General features: G+C 51.6%; 2 protein-coding genes across 2 annotated transcripts; one reads left to right on the plus strand and one right to left on the minus strand.

The window, feature by feature from the left end:
• Positions 1-241: 241 nt before the first annotated feature.
• On the plus strand, positions 242-2888 carry CDCA3 (cell division cycle associated 3). Its single transcript, XM_064464469.1, has 5 exons — positions 242-441; positions 530-659; positions 756-962; positions 1977-2098; positions 2504-2888. Exons 1-5 carry the CDS (start codon positions 337-339, stop codon positions 2639-2641), a joined length of 702 nt encoding a protein of 233 aa, XP_064320539.1. The 5' UTR covers positions 242-336; the 3' UTR covers positions 2642-2888.
• Positions 2889-3628: 740 nt separating this feature from the next.
• GNB3 (G protein subunit beta 3) lies at positions 3629-9389 on the minus strand. The gene is made up of 9 exons (XM_064464485.1): positions 9295-9389; positions 8687-8725; positions 8408-8514; positions 8233-8296; positions 7954-8116; positions 7786-7852; positions 6674-6875; positions 5286-5502; positions 3629-4458 (listed from the first exon to the last, which is right to left on the minus strand). The coding sequence occupies exons 1-9, from the start codon at positions 9349-9351 to the stop codon at positions 4352-4354; spliced, it is 1023 nt and encodes a 340-aa protein (XP_064320555.1). The 5' UTR covers positions 9352-9389; the 3' UTR covers positions 3629-4351.
• Between the last annotated feature and the right edge of the window lie 6353 nt (positions 9390-15742).

The following is a 15742-nucleotide window of genomic DNA, read 5'->3' on the forward strand; positions in this document are numbered from 1 at the left end:
TCGTAGCCAGCCTCTTGCCGTCACGGGAGGCGGTGCCGGGCCCCTTGGCCATTGGCGGCGTAGAGCGGGGCGAGGGCGGTGAGCTCCCCGAAGATTGACAGAGGGCCGCCGGCGGCGGGCGAGGCGGGACGTGCTGGGTGGGTGCTGCGGCGGCCCCGCGAGAGATGGGCGTCCTAAGGCGGGCCCAGGAGCGGGGCGGTCCGGGCCCCGCCCCCGTGCGGGGGCCAATGAGGCGGCGCCTCCTGACGCGCGGGAGATTTGAATCGCGGCGTCGGCGGGTGGTGCGGGGTAGGGGAGCGGAGCGGAGCTGCGGGGTTCGGCTGGGTGTCCGCCGCCATGGGGGTTTCTGGCAGCGCCCCAGTCACCCCCCACAACAAGCACCTGGCGCACGTCAGCGACCCCCGCTCCCCCAGCGCCGGTATCCTGCGCACGCCTATCGAGGTAGGCGCCCCTCACAGGCCGGCCCCTGCTGCCGCCTCCTCCCCGCGGCGGCTCCGGCCCGCCGCCCCCACGCCTGCCCTCTCCGCAGGTGGTGAGCTCCCCGGCGGGCAGCCCTCAACCCGGCCCCGCCGAGCCGGTGGCGAGCTCCAGCCAGGACCGGGACCCACGCTCGCCCACACCCGGCATCTCCCGCACGCCCATGAGAGCCGTGTCGAGTGGTGAGTGGGGCCGCTCCGGGTGGGTGGGCGGGCAGCCCGGTGTGGCGCGGCCCAACGTCTCAGCCCGTCCTCCCTCCTTTCCTTCCTCTCCGGCAGACAGCGTGGACCGCCTGGTGAAGCAGCTCAGCGAGACCTTCAGGGCTGAGGCCGCGCCACAGGAGCTGCCGCCGGCGGCAGAGGAGCCGGCCCGGTGGAGCTCCCCGGAGGCGGCCGCCCCCTCGGGGGAAGAGGCGGAGCGGCCGCCCTCTCCCAGCGCCGGCCCGGCTTGGCCGACCCGCGCTGCCGGGCTCGGCTTCCCCGCGGGTAAGTGCTCGGTGTTGGGCGTAACGCAGCTGAGGGCCCGGGTGCCGGGGGAGCTGTGCTGCCCTTGGCACAGGTGGGTCAGGGCTCCCAGCGCCCTGGGACTTCTCCGGGCTTGCTTAGGGAGACCTTGTCCATATCCCCCAGCTCAGCTGTCTCCCACCACCCTAGCAGCCTGGCCTTGGGGCTCTGCAGCTGCCTCCTTTGGGAAATGTTTGTTTATCGAACTGGCTTCTGTCAGGAATTGAAAAGCTGTTTTCAATCTGTAGCCAAAATCAAGATGTAAATGTAGCTCTTGAAGAGGTAAATATCATCTTCTCCTCTCTGAGATGCTCTTGTAATTGTCCTGTTCAGAAGGACCTTGCAGTTTCTGCTTGGGAAGAGCTGGGGAGTGAGGGTAGGAGGCACATCAAAGTACTACGACTGAGTGGTGCTGGGAGTCTTTAATACAGACCATGCTTCAGAAAACTGCTGAGCATCTCTCCTATGAGGAGAGTTTGAGAGCTGGGCTGAGAGCAGAGCCTGGAGAAGAGAAGTCTTGGGGGGATCTTATTAATATATTAATACCTGAAGGGAAGGTGTAAGGAGGAGAGAGCCAGGCTCTTTTCAGTGGTGCCCAGTGATGACACCAGAGGCAATGGGCACAAACCGGAGCACGGGAGGCTCCATCTGAACATCAGGAAACACTTTTTTCACTGTGAGCATTTCCAGGCACTGGAGCAGGCTGCCTATAGAAGTTATGGAGTCTCCATTCTTGGAGCTATTCAAAAGCTGTCTGGACATGGTCCTGGGCAATGTGGTCCAGGTGGCCCTGCTGGAGCAGGGGGGTTGGACCAGATGTCCCCCAGAGGTGTCTTCCAACATCAACATTTCTGTGATCCCTTTACCTGGAAGTCCTTGGGTAACAGTCTTTGCTGTACAGGCAAGCAAGCTAGATCATAAAGGCCAGGAGGTATTTAAAATCCAGGACCCTCTAGCCTTGTTGTGATACACTGATGTGCTTGCTTCTGTCACTAGGGAGCAAGCCTGTAAGACGCAAGACCAACAACAAAATCATGGCAACATCTGGTGGAACTGGCCGCTCTCCCCTCAGCATCCTACAAGATGATAATTCCCCCAGTGCTCCTGCCCCTCGCCAGGTAAAGCTTGGTGCATCATACTGTAGGAGGGAGAATGGGCTGAAAAAATACAAAAACCCAAACCCTTTGATCTCTATTTTGTAGGGCCCCAGTTTGAAACTGTGGCCTCCTATGCTTGTAGAGCCTGGTGATTTCATAAGTACTTTTCTGTGCGTCAGTCTTGTCCCTAGGTGCCTCCAAGTCTTGTTCAATGTCTGAATCTTTGGCCTTACTGTGATATTGCCCATTTTAGTACATCCTTTCTCTTTATGCTGTAGAAAGAAGTCCATCACTCTTAGACTTTATCAAAAGAGCCAAAGCTTAATGGCCTGAAAATGGGCTATATGTTCCACTGAAAATTTACGAACCCTCAATTAAATTGTGTTTTACACTGTATGTTTGGGTATTGTTTCTTTTTTTTTCTAGGGTAAGAGGCATGTGTTGGGAGAGAGCCTTGGGGAGAAGAAGGAAGTAACAGATCTGAGCAGGAGCCTCAAATCTGGGAACTGTGCTTGGAGTGATTTGAACAAAGAGAACCAACAATGTCCTTTTGTGGAGAACTAGAGATTTCCTTTTCCAGGATCTTGCTGTAATTTACTTCTATGTTTTCAGAGTCTTCTAGAGTGAGAAATCCTGCAATAGACCGAAACTCCAGACTTGTGGTCGTTCTTCTCACCTATCCATGTTGGGGAAAGGGCAAAGAGCACATTCTCTCTTCTGGCTTTGCATGTCTTATAGTACAGACTTTGACTCTTCTGTTGTATATCCTCTAGAGTTTTTAGCTGTAGCAAATAAATTTGTATTAAACCTTTGACTGTATCTATGTCCTGATAGGACAGTGGAAGTCCCTTGTTTGCTCAGTGCAATGTTTCCTTTGCAGACAGGTGTTTAGGAACAAATAGTTTAGCCTTCCATTAGCCCTAAAACTCAGCTCTGTCCCCTGCCTGTAATGTGGCACTGGTCTGAGAAGGGTCTGACCCTGAACCCATGTGTTGCAGACTGGTCTGGGGATTGGCAGCTCTGTGCAGGAGACTGATGTATCTTGTGTAAGTCTGGAGTTCTGTTGTACCTACTCTGACCTGAAACTAACACACACAAAGGACTATCCAGCTGTGAGCCAGTTGCATGAGGATGAGAACCAAAATAGGATGAGATAGTGTTATCCATTAATATCTTGCCCTGCTGTTGATAAGTCGCTTTACCTTGTTGGCCTTCAGTCTTCAGCAGAACCTTGGGACTGCAGGATGTGGCTATGAGCCAACAAGTGGAATAGGGGCTGTGTCCTGTAGCTGAGTTCAAATATCCAAGTTTTGCAAGGATGCATTTTTCAGCTCTAGCCCAACTCTAGGGCATCAAGCCTTGGGACTAACAGCCTCTCAGCTAAAACATAGGTGAAGAATATCCTCCTCTGGGACTTTGAAGTAGAGTAAGGCCTGTGGACGAGATGTTCTCTGAATGGGGTCAGTAGGCAGTATTCACAGGAGGAGAGGTAGGTTTGCAGTAACTCATAGCAATGCTGGAAAGAACACAGCCTGTCGTGCTTATGTGAGCTTTCTTTATTAGCCTGGACTATGATGATCTAGAACAGACTTGAAAACAGAGGCTGGTGGCTACTGGTTAGACAGGGTCACCACACAATGCAGGAGTGAGTCAAAAAGAGAAGGAAGAGCAAGAAGCAGACAATAAATAGGAATAAATATAATATTCCTTGGTATTCTGGCAGGTCTGAGGGCTGCCTTTCCCATATTTATGCATAGATAAGACTTGAGCTACCTCTTCCCCAATGGAAAATGAGCCCAATTTACATTACCTTTTTGTTTGAAGTTGCATGATAGAAATCTCAAACCCAGTACATCTCTGAGGCAGTCTGCAGGGATATAGGACAGCTGCACAGCCAAGCTAGGTAGAGTTAAATCAGGGACAGAGCTTAACTAACCTGTGGCAGAGGTGTTGCAGGAGACATCCTCTGAAGGATGGGTATCAACGTGGGTAGAGGTGTTTGAACTGTACTGTAATGTCCTGTGACAAAATGAATAGTGTTTTGCAGGTCTTCAAGCCTGCATGAGGCTGGAAACTGCTGGGCCTCTAGAGGTGGAGAGAAGGGCCAGTGTGTGTGCTCCTGCTCCCCTTTCCTGACCTCTCCCTTTCACTCTGGGAGACCTCTACAAGTGACCTGTGTCTAGAAACAAGTGGGAGTGGTAGGTAGCCGTTTCTGTTGTGCTGTTGGGCTGTGAGCCATGCTTCCACTGCTTTTTCCCCTCTCTGCAGCCATCCTCAGTTCCAAATCTTGAGGAAGCTGTCCCAGGAGCCGGTGGCAACAGCCATGCCATCTGCTGTCACCCCCAGGCAGCTCACTCTGTTGTCGTGGCCAGAGAGAATTCCTAAGGGGGGAAAGAAGAGGTCAGGAAAAGAAGTGAGGCCTAGGAAAGATGAAGGGGTTGACGATGCTAAGGATATCCATCATAGGCTGTGCACCTGTGCTTCTGTGTATCATGCTGTCTGTTCCTGCACAACCTGTTACAATCAGTACGTGGTGAATAAGAACAAACGTTCAGAAGAACTACTACCCGTGGGACTGGCCAAAGAACAATGTTCTTGGGAAGGTCTGTTTGGCTGAATCCTCATACAACTGCTTTCACCCTGGAGCAATGGTAGGGCTAAGAAAGGGTGGTGTCCTTGATAAGACTGAGAAATTGCAATGCTATTGGTGGGCTGTGTTATAAATTTCCAGAGGCTAGGGGCCACATCTGAGAGAAAAATGGCACTTGGGTGTATTCTGTGCATGAGCATCTCAGAGTATCCAAAGATGTTGAATGGAAGGCCAGGTCCATGCTCAGCTCAGTGCCTAGCCACCAAGAGGCACTGCAAGTAGCTGGATCTGGCAAATCGCAGAAGCTAGAAGAAAGTAGGAAATACTACTGGTGCTTGTGAGCAGTTTTAACGAATAGGAACCTTAATGCTCTTTTCCCCCTTGAAACAATGATGTGGTTTAAAGTCTTGACTTCCTTAACATTAAAAACAATAGTTCTTCTACACAAAACATAGTTGTACTTCTCATGGTGTGCTGCTTAAGTGTGAGGAAGCTGCTTTGGATTTCAATCAGTATAGGATGTGTCACATTTAGGAAAAAATAAGGGCCTTTTCCTTGCCTTGGTAGGGACAGAAGACCTTGTAGGCAATGAGAGAGGGACCTCCAGGAGCCACTCACCCACACGCTCTGCTTTCAGGGAGTCCCAGATGTTGCAGTTGAAGTCATCATATCCAGCAAGCATGAGGCGCCCACTGCGGGAGAAGGCGACTGATGTGATTCCACAGATGATGCTTTCATGAGAGTACACTATGAGCTCCTGGTCTGCCCGGAGATCAAAGAGACGGCAGGTGGCATCATCTGAGCCAGTGCAGATGGCTTCACCATTAGGGAAGAACTGAGGAAGGCACACATCAGGTATTAATCAGGCTGTGCCTTACAGATTTCCTTGACATCTTCACCTCCCTGCTAACCACCAGGAAGCCATGGAGGTAGCAAAACCCAGTGGGACAAGACACTGGATTGTAAAAGCTGAGCCTGCTGGAGGGTGGGACTGATGCTTCTCCTAAGACTGAGTAGTCCCCTTCCACTTCAAGAAAGCCAATGATCTAGAGGCTAGAGCTATTGCAAGATGTCCCAGTGCTTGAGGAAGGATTATTGTCTCTTTAGCTGTTAGTTCAGGGCTTGACAAGTGTCCACCTGCTATGCCCCAGATGGGGTCTGGCATGGTTCAGAGCTACAAGAGCCTCCCTCTGTCTGATCCTCATACCCCAACCTTCTCATACACGCTCCTTTTTTGTGTCCTTGCTCTGAGGAGCAACAAAGAGCTCCTCAGGAGCAGGTGTAGCAGAAAACCATATGGCTGGCAGGGTAGCCATGGGACAGGTGAGAAAGGCTGTACTAATTGAAGTCAGTCAGGATTGTTCAAGCAGCCGACACTGCAGGAAGCTGGCAGACTCATTTGGTTAGCAGAAAGGGATTAAACTGACAAGTTTCTGACCTGCCACCTCTAGGGCTCTGGTTTGAATCCTTGCTTCTGAGGGGGATACTTGCCCCCGAATGACTGACCTGCCTGCTCTGAAGGTTTTATCTTCACAAGATCTCGTTATGATCCCAAGTTACCACCTCTGCTGTCTGGAGCTGACCAAGACCCTCAGCTGAGTTAGGTATTCCTGCTGCCTCATTTGTGTCTTGCACCACGGTTCCTGGAGCATGCCTGAATGGTGATTTCCAACAGCTGCTGTGAGCAAAGCTGTGCCAGCACCCAAGTTAGGGTGCTGAGCTCCACAGACCATGGTGTGCTGGTTGAGTCCAAGCATTGTTTTGAAAATGGCAGTCAGACCTAGATGCTTTGGTGCCCAGGTGCCTGGGAGGAACCAGACTCCAAACTTAAGTGAACTCAGGCCCTCCCTTCTTTAGGCTGGATCATTGACCCAAGGTCTCCTGAGACCCTTGTGGCCCACATGACTGTTTCTTTCAACCTTGTTCCAAGACAAGTTCCTTGTTTCAGAGCTGGTCCACCCTCCATTTTCCTTGCCTCCCCACCACTGTGCAGACAGCATACGTACACAGATGGCGTTGATATCGGACTCATGTCCTGAGAAGGTCTGACGGCAGGTGCCCTCCCGCACGTCCCACAGTTTGGCAGTAGCATCACAGGCCCCAGAGATGAAGAGTTTGAAGTCCGGGGAGACAGCCAAGCTCATACAGTCTCCAGTGTGACCCAGGAACACAGTCTTCTGCTGCCCTGTCTCAATGTCCCAGAGTGCGCTGTGGGAGAGGAGAGAACTTCTCAGAGGCAGCCCAGGCAGAGCAGATCTACAGCTGGGCTGAAGAGCAGTCCTACTTGCAAACAAAAGGAGGGAAGCCATGGGCCTGGCTACAGCATTGGAAAACAGGTGATAGTGTTTCTGGAATCAGGCATATACACAACAGGCGATATCTTCACCGTTGTTGCTGGTTGCACCTTTGCCAAAATGGAGTTAGACTAAGGCTGGGGGTGTGAGAGGTTTGATCCTATTTCCATAACTGCAACAATTGAAGGGAATACTGAGAGGAGGTAAGAGGAACCCACAGGCAAACAGCTGGAAAAGGTCTGCTGTATCTATGCTTGTAGGATGCATGGGCTGTGTTCACTGGGATCCCACAGCCAGGCGAACAAGGCCCATGTAACCTCGATCTCTGATGGAAATGCCACATCCTGATTTGTCCTCGGTCAAAACGTTCTTCCAAAGCAGGTGTTGGGATGGGCTGAGGGTGAATAAAGACTCATCACTGCTCAGAGTCACAGCACAGCAAGGCCTGAGAGCCAGGAACCAAAGGATCCAGGGTAAGACTTGAGAAGTGGAGTGTGTATGTGGGCTTCACATAAATTTCTAATGTTTTGTGTCCTGGGATAAATGACACTGTGCTTTGTGAAAGCTGATGACATGGTCCCCACTGCCTCACCAATAGATCTGCATCTTGACCTGACCTCAGCTAGGAAAAGAAGCACCTGTTCTGCCAAGGGAAGAAAGAATGGATCTGGCTTCCTAAGGCACTCCGCAGGGCTTCTCTGTGCAGGAGCAATTCATCCTTAGATAGTGGACTGCTGCAGAGCAAAAGGACTGCACTTGCTGATGTGAGGTGAGCTTCTAAGAGCCAGAGATCCTGTCACTAGGATGCAGAAGGTAACACTTACCATGTGGTATCTCCAGAGCTAGTCACAATATTGTTGTCATCAAGAAATCTGCAGCAGGAGAGGTAACCTGGGAAGGGGGAACAAGGAAATATGAGAAACGGGGCAGGTCTAGAAGAGTGAGGTTTGGAAGCAGAAGGTACTGAGGTTGCAGGCAGGCAGCACACACACCTGTATGGGCTGAGAGCTCCCTGCTCACTTTGACATTGCCTTCACGAGTCTTGAGGTTGTAGATGGAGCACATGTTGTCAAGGCCCCCACAGGCCACAAAATTGCCTGAGGGGGCATAGGCACAGGTCATGACCCAGGAAGACCGCAAAGGGATGGCATGAACCTGGGAGGACAAGAAAGCATGTTTGGACTCTGGCAGCAGAGAGAGCAGGGCAAGAGCAGTAGCTCCGAGGGGACCCACTCCAGCATCCTGGTTTGCTGCAGCCACCTGGCTCCTACCTTGTTAGTTGTGTATGTGTCCCACACAATGAGTTTCCCATCTTGTGAGGCACTGACCAGAAGTCTGTGAGAGAGGAACAAGATCATGTTAGTAGCGCTCTTCCCATCAGAGCCTTCTTGCCCTTCACACCCCTGTGCTGCCCTGCACCCAGCAGATCAGCAGCATCTCTCTCACTTGGAGTCCGTGGACCAGTGCATAGCATAGATCTTGGCCAGATGTCCACGCAGGGTCCTTCGGGTCCGCATCTGAATGCGGCCAACAACCTCCACTCCAGACACAATCTGAGGAAAGAGTGAGGGGAGACAAAGAGTTAATCTTGGATTGGCAGGAGCTTTACTGCTCCCCACATCTCTAACTCATCCTAACTCTGCTTCCCAGCTGGAGAGAATCCCCCTTGGAGTGGTGCTAGCTGACCCATACACACTCACCTGCCCAGCCAGCCCTGTCCCTTACCTGAGCAAGTGTTGTGTCTGCACAGGCTTTCCGGGCATCCTGGAGAAGAGACAAGATCAGATGAGACAGAAAAAAAGCCATGTGACAAGGCAATGACATGTGAAATTCAGGGACTTAGCCTGCAACCTGCTAGAGGTAGGAACCGTGGATTTGCTGTGTTTGGATTGTGGCCAGCACAGGGGGAACCTGGTCTGTGACCAGGGTACCTTGACACCAGTCAAGCATCAGGAAGCTGAGTTAAAAGCTACTCAGCAGCTAGTTCCCCATGCTACACCCTTTCCATGGATCCTCCTGCCTGGCAGAACACCAGCTGCCTCCCAGATGGAGGAGGTCCTGGGGACACACTACACTCTTTGCTCCCCTGCAGACACAATGCCTGTGTCCACTTTCTTCTTACCATTGTAGAGTCCCCTTTTCTCACCCTTTCTCTCCCCCTCTTCCCCCCACCATATTATGAAAATCTCCATTAGCACTTAAAGGGCTGTGCAGAACTGCAGAGGGCCCCAAGGATGTAGATGGAGAAAGCTCAACTCCAAGCTGTGATGAAGAGAACTTGGACACGGGGGTAGACACTCTCTCAGCAGTTTCATGACTGTTGCCAGCATTACCGCAATCTGCTTCTTCAGCTGCTCAGCCTCCTGCTTCATCTGTTCTATTTCCCCCATCTTTCTGACCTAGGGGTGGCTCTTCCACGTGGCTCAGCCTTGATTCTGGGGAGACAAATCAAAGGAGAGAGGTGTGAGGTAGAAAGGGCACTAATATGACTGTTCAGTTATGCAAATGCAGGCATCCTTGATAAGGGCTTAGCAGCCATTTCTTGGCTGAATGGTTGGTAATGCCATGCTGTATCTTGTCAAACCCCTTAGAAATTTCCTGTTTGGAAAGTTAGTACTGGACCTTATCAAAGGTCCATTTAGTCTTATATCCTGCTTATAGGTACACTGGGAAGCTGAAGATCCCCAGAAGCTCTTGCTGAGGTTCTGGCTGCACTTTTCCCCTCACCTCCTTACTCCAACCTACCAAGTCCTGGGTTCTCTTCATCAGCTTCTTCCTGTCCATGGCCAAGCTGTTGATCTCAGCTCCAGGAGGAGAAAACTAGATGGGAAGAGCCCAGTGGCTACTTTCTATCATTTATCCTAGGCCAAGCATCACCAGTCAGTGCCCACCAGCTCTTTGACCACCAAAGTAGTCTGGGTGCAGTTGAGGTGCTCTGTCAGGGTTCCCTACTAGTTTCCCATTCCCTTCCCCCCCCCCCCCAAAAAAAAAAAAAAAAAAAGAAAAGGTGGATACCTAGGGAATGACCTAAAAATAACATAAACAGAGAATGGTATTTCTCCTACTTTCCTAGACCCAGCTAGAGGCAGCAGTCCTGTATGCATGTTCTTGGTGGATTTTTCTTCTATATGTTCGTCCAAACACTTCTGGCACCCATGATGAAATTTAGCGTCCTCCCTGGTGAGAACTTCCACAGCTTAGTGGCATGTTCGGCAAAGAAGTTCCTGGTTCTGTTATTCCCAAATGGTGCTAGTTCCACTTGCTAGTACCTAGCTTTTGAGTTGGCAGAATCAGCAAATAATTGGTCTCTATTCACCTCTGCATTACTTGGTTTTTTAAATAGATCTTTGTCATATCTATCTTCATCCATCTCTTTTCCAGGCTGCAGAGCACACTTAGTCATTCCTCCCATGTAAGCCATTACATCCCGTTACCTCTGTTGTTCTCTAAGCCCTTTTCAGCTGTTTACAGAGTATAAATGATAAGTTTTTGCAGACAGGACAATGAACCAGAACTATAATCCATATTCAAGAGACAGGTGCACCATATGATACAGCATCTCTGTTTTGTTCTTTCTTTCTTGTCACATGCACTTAGAACTTCACCAGTGATTCTAGCTTTTCCCAGTCATGTAGACAATCTGGTTTTTATTGCTTCAACCTTTCTCCTGGGTAGGTGTGAACGTCCAGGTGTGCTCTGGATGTTCTTCATCATTAGAACCAGTGCTTTGCCCCAAGGCCAAGAAATGCTTCAGCAGCATCCGCAGAATTTCTCCTTCTAGTCCCTGTGAGTCATATCACCTCCACACCCCTCTGGCCTGTTGCCTGAAGGCCTTGTTTCTTCCAGCCAATGGGGCTTTAGGTCCTTCCATGTCAGGCTGCTCTCTTGCTCTCAGATAGCACCTGAGTCCCACCTTTGCTCGCTGCTTTGTAGAACTCTTTGAGTTTCCCTCCAGAATTCTTTCCCCCGAATATCTCTGTGGCTTTCTTTTGATCTTCCAGTCAGGGTGAGTTTCTCTTTGGTCAATGACTCCCAAGGCATGGCGTGAGTGTAGCAAAAACAGGGAGATACAGGTTTCCCCCAACTCCCAGGAGGCATGAGCTTATTCCAGAGGGAGGCTATTTCAGGCTATACTTTGCAAAGAAAGACTTGTACCTGCTGCCTGCCAGCCTGAACAGAGCTACAGCACCGCTGCCTCTTCCCTGCTCCCTGCCCATGCACTGGATGTGGCTGCTGGCCCCAGCACATGGTGAGGGAGCAGGAGAGGGACCCACGGCTACAGTGCCAGGGCCTGGAGGCAGGTGCCACAGAAGTGGCCTGGGGCTGCCAGCCTCAGCTACACTGAAGAATGGGGACAAACCAGCATGTGAGCTGAGCTCTCTCCCCTGTTTTTTTTCTTGTTTTGACAGAGCAGTGATGCGGGGGTTCTTCCCAGCAAGGATACATAGCTGCACCTGGTTGAGTGACGCTGGCCATGAAAACCCACCTGAATGCACTTCTCCACCTTTGTGAAGGGGCTGGGCTCCCCACTCCATCTCTCAGCTAGCTGTCAGACTGGGGAGATGCTGGGGAAAGCCTTGCAGCTTTCAGTAAGAGGCTGCACATTCTCCTTATTTGCCCCTCAGCTTTGGTGCACAGTCAAGCTACAGAGACTGTGTCCAGCTCTGGTTGCTGCCTCCCAGTACACCAAGTGGCAAACCTGAACTTCCAGCCACCCTTCCAGCCCTACAGTGGTAGGATGGTCCACGCCCTCCACTTTCTCAGCTTTCTCCAGGACAGATCCTACGTCCCCTCCATGCACTATAAGTGTTGGATTGCCTTCTCCTGCTGGGCTGCATCTTCCCTCTCTACTCTCTCCTTCCAGTATCCTCTGCTTGGTCCCCAAGGTCTGGTCTCCCCATGGTAATTCCTTCCTAGAGCTTCTCCTAGCTGGAACAGTCCTGGCTTTCTGCTCTCCAGGCTGTTGTTTCACAGACAATTGGCCATCTGAGATCATCATCCAGCCACCTGTCCTAATCTGTCTTTGTGGACTTCTGGTTTTGCCCACCCAGACCTGCATAGAGGTGGGAGCCTTGGTCTCTCCTCCTTCCAATTTCTGCTCCAGGTGAAGCTGGCTGCACATGACCTCCCCACCACCTGTCGTGTCCCCAGTCTTCCTTGCATGTGTCCTGCTTTATTATCATCCCCTTCCCTTCCCTGGGTGTCTCTTTCTCAATGCTGGCACTAGCACAGGAGAGCCACTTCACAGGCACCTGCTCTGTGAAGTTGCACAACCAGATGAGGGGCTTTTGGAGCTGGCAGGCAGATCAAAGAGCAGGGGCGCGATGTCGAGGATGGATCAAAAGGGCTAAATATAGAGAAGGTGCAGCTCAGGTTCAGGACTCCGTCGAAACCTTTAAATCCCTTTCAGAGAACACTCTGAATGAATCTGGGAATTGTTTTCAGCCTCAGAAGGACAAGGAGCCACAGATGAGCGATAATAATAGCTGCAGCTTAGCCTGTCACCTCCACCCATCATGTCCCAGTGCAGTTTGTGGAGAGTGAGTTACCTGGTCCCCAGTGGAGTGCAGCTGCCTCCCAGGAGGCCCATGGCAGGTGTGCAAAAGAGCAGCTCATCATGGCCATGTAAATTTAGGACAGGAAATGGGGGAAGAACAGGGGAAAGGGGGTCGGAGTTTGGCCAAGGCATGTTCCTGCTGTGACCAGTGGGAGCTCAGGGATGCACATTTCCTGTAGATCCATGGATCAGCTCACAGCTGCTCATGGTAGCTGCCCAGCCTAGTTTTAATGGAAAAGGCTTCTAAATGGTGCACACTCAGTGCTTTCTGGAAGTACATGCTCTTTCAGGTGGATGCTAAGCAGTAGAGGTAAAGTCCTCAGGTACCTTTGAAGCAGCAATTCACCACCACCCCCTCAGCATTGCAAAGAGCTACTGACAGGAGGACCTTGGCACCAGCACTGGTCCAGACTTGTGTCTCCTACAAACATCACTGAGGAGAACGGCACAGCCAAACAAAGCCTGTGCTCCGCTGGTTCACGCCTGCCCTCTTCTGAGCTCTGCCTTGGCTGTGCTCATCCAGTTCACAGTTCCTGGCTTTTGAAACCATGTTTAGTTTCTTCTGCTCTCCAGCATGACAGTTCTTTCCCCTCCTGCCTTTTCTGATGAACTTGTTGGAGGCACCTGCTGTAGCACTCCTGTCAGTGGGGAAGCAGACCCACCCTGAGCCCTTGGGTGTCTGCTCATAGCAGACCAAATGCCTCTACTGTGGCAAAAAGCTGAGGGGCATCTAGAATCATCTATCTTCTGCCTTTTGTTGCCACACCATGACTTTTCAGGGCAGTGGCTATGTCTCTTGCACCATGCCACGGCGGGGGCCCAGCCAACACCCCAGGGGCTGTCCTACTGAGCTACCTGCATTGCTCCCTTGTGGGGATCGGGGCGCAAGTGATGGGTGGGAAGAAAGGGGAGGTGAACTTCCTTGTTTCCTATCCTCTGGGTAGCTTTCCCCACACTAGAGAGGGAGTGGTCCCTGTGTGGGATGCTGGGAGAGGGCTGTGAGTAGAAAAGGGAAAGGTGCAGGAGGGGTGTTTTGAGTATTAACAGGCAGCACTCCTGGGTCCGTACGCTCGCCCTGGTGATCCTGGGCTCCTTGCAGAGCCGGATACAGAGATGATCCCCCTCTCCTGTGATGGAGATCAAAGGCCAAGGTAGAATTACCCTGCTCTGCTCCTTGTTTTCTGAGCACTCCTTTTCCATCCAGAAAAGCAGCCACCTGCAAAGAGGTATGCACAGGGGCACACCGGGAGTGCAGCACTATGTACCAGTAATGAGTGTGAGGCTGCTCAGGGGAGGTGTTACCCTCCTTTTCCAGTCTGGAAACTGGTGAAATTTACCTGCCAAGGGGAGAACAAGCAACCCCAACCCAGTACAAAGCCCCTCATCATCATCATAAAGACATCTCAGTGCTAACCCCAAATCCCTTCCCAACCACGATCCTTCCTCCCACAACCTCAGATGGGATCAGCCCATGTACAAAAACTCCCCACAGTGTCATGCCAAGAAACCCAGGGTCCCAAGAGCCAGGTTCACCAAGGTGACCTCCGGCATCACAAGGCAGCATCCTTACCAGGATCTGTAGAGCAAGGTCAGTTGCAGTCCTCCCTGGATGGGACCCTCACAGCCTGCCTCCCCTACTGGGGAGGAATGGCTTCCTGCTGTCCAGAAGCCCCTTGTCCCTGTGTGGTCGGTCTCCAGTCAGCCCTGCCCATTCACCCAGTAAGTCCCTTGGTCCGTCTCTGCTCCTCAGCCTCTCCCAGGACTGATCTCCGCATGGGGAGCTGTGGACGGGAGGGGTTGGGGGAGGGCTGTTTCCAGGAGCAGCGTCAGGCAAATTAAATCAGACACCAGAGACTTGGGGAAATCGGATTGGGATGTAATGCAAAGCAGGTGGATGGGGAGGGGTGAAAAGAGAGAGTAGCATGCTGCTCCTGAAGGGAAAGAAACCATCACAGGCAGATTTGAACTCCCTCTGTTTGTATCAGCAGCAAACTAATAAAGTGAAGATTAGCCAGAACAGGCTAGGATTATCAGCCACTGGGGCAGGGCTTGCTGTGTCTCACAGTCCACAGGAATTCACGTTTTCCCAGGGATAGTGTGCCACTTGTGTCCTGGGCAGGGCAGGAAGAGGGATGGTGCCATCCACAGTGGCCCTGCCAAGGGAGAAACCCATGGCAGGGCTGGGGTCACACCCTCTCTGGGCAGCAAACTGGGCTCTGCATGCAGAAAAGAGAACTGGGCACAGTGGCCGGGGTGGCAAAAGATTTGGTGGTGTGCCTTTTGGCAGCCACTTTAGTGAGATGCTGCGAGGGGATTATCTTGGCCTCAATCTCTTTTAATCTCTCCTGCAGCTTTGGCCCAAGCCCCAGATAAATACCTTTTAACGGATCTCATCTGACGTCAGGAGGCCATCAGTCTAATCACCCAAGCCACCTTTGGGCAAAGCAAGCCAGAAATGTGGACACTGTCCCCTCACCCCCCAACACACCCTCATCAAGCAGGAACCATCCAGCACCCCATCATAAATCATCCATATTGACTTGTGTGTGGTAGGTTGAGATAGACGTCCTGCCAGGGGGAGGAAATTTGAAATGCATGCATCAAAATTTCTTTTTCCTGTGACCCTGGGTAAGACAGGAGGTAAAAAAGGTGGCCGATGCAGGCTATCCAAGCTTGTGTGTTAAGGAAGTGCCAGGATTCAGACTGAGGAAAGAGTTCCCTTTTCATGGAGCAGAGGCCCAGTGCCAACAGTGATGAGGGGGATCACCCACCTCTTACGCCACTGGCCCTGGCGCTACAGATTTCTTCTGTCTGAACTGTAGTTGGTGTCTCCATGCACAACTCTCATCAAGGCCTGAGTACGCCATGACCACAGATTAGATTGAGCTCTGGCTCTACTGCTTCCTAGGAAGTCACTGCTCTTTTTGATACTCCACATCCACCCCATTCAATTCCTGTTTAACTACAATATAATCCCATCTCGTGACACTAATCCCCTGGGCAGTGGCAGCAGACTGCCTTTGTATCAGGGTGGAAAATGAAAAACAAAATCTCTCTTCTGCTTCCAGGGGCAATTTGGTGCATGGAGCAGAAAAAAAAAAAAGAAGAGAGGCCTTGCTGCAGGGAAATGTGAGCGTACAGTGCTTTTTCTTAAAGGTTCTCCCCACCCTTTCCAGGGGTTAACCATGGCAGAGCTGACTTTCTTGCTCTCCCTTATCAGAAGT

The sequence above is a fragment of the Phalacrocorax carbo genome, chromosome 1 (assembly GCF_963921805.1).
Source record: "Phalacrocorax carbo chromosome 1, bPhaCar2.1, whole genome shotgun sequence".
Classification (NCBI taxonomy): Eukaryota; Metazoa; Chordata; class Aves; order Suliformes; family Phalacrocoracidae; genus Phalacrocorax; species Phalacrocorax carbo.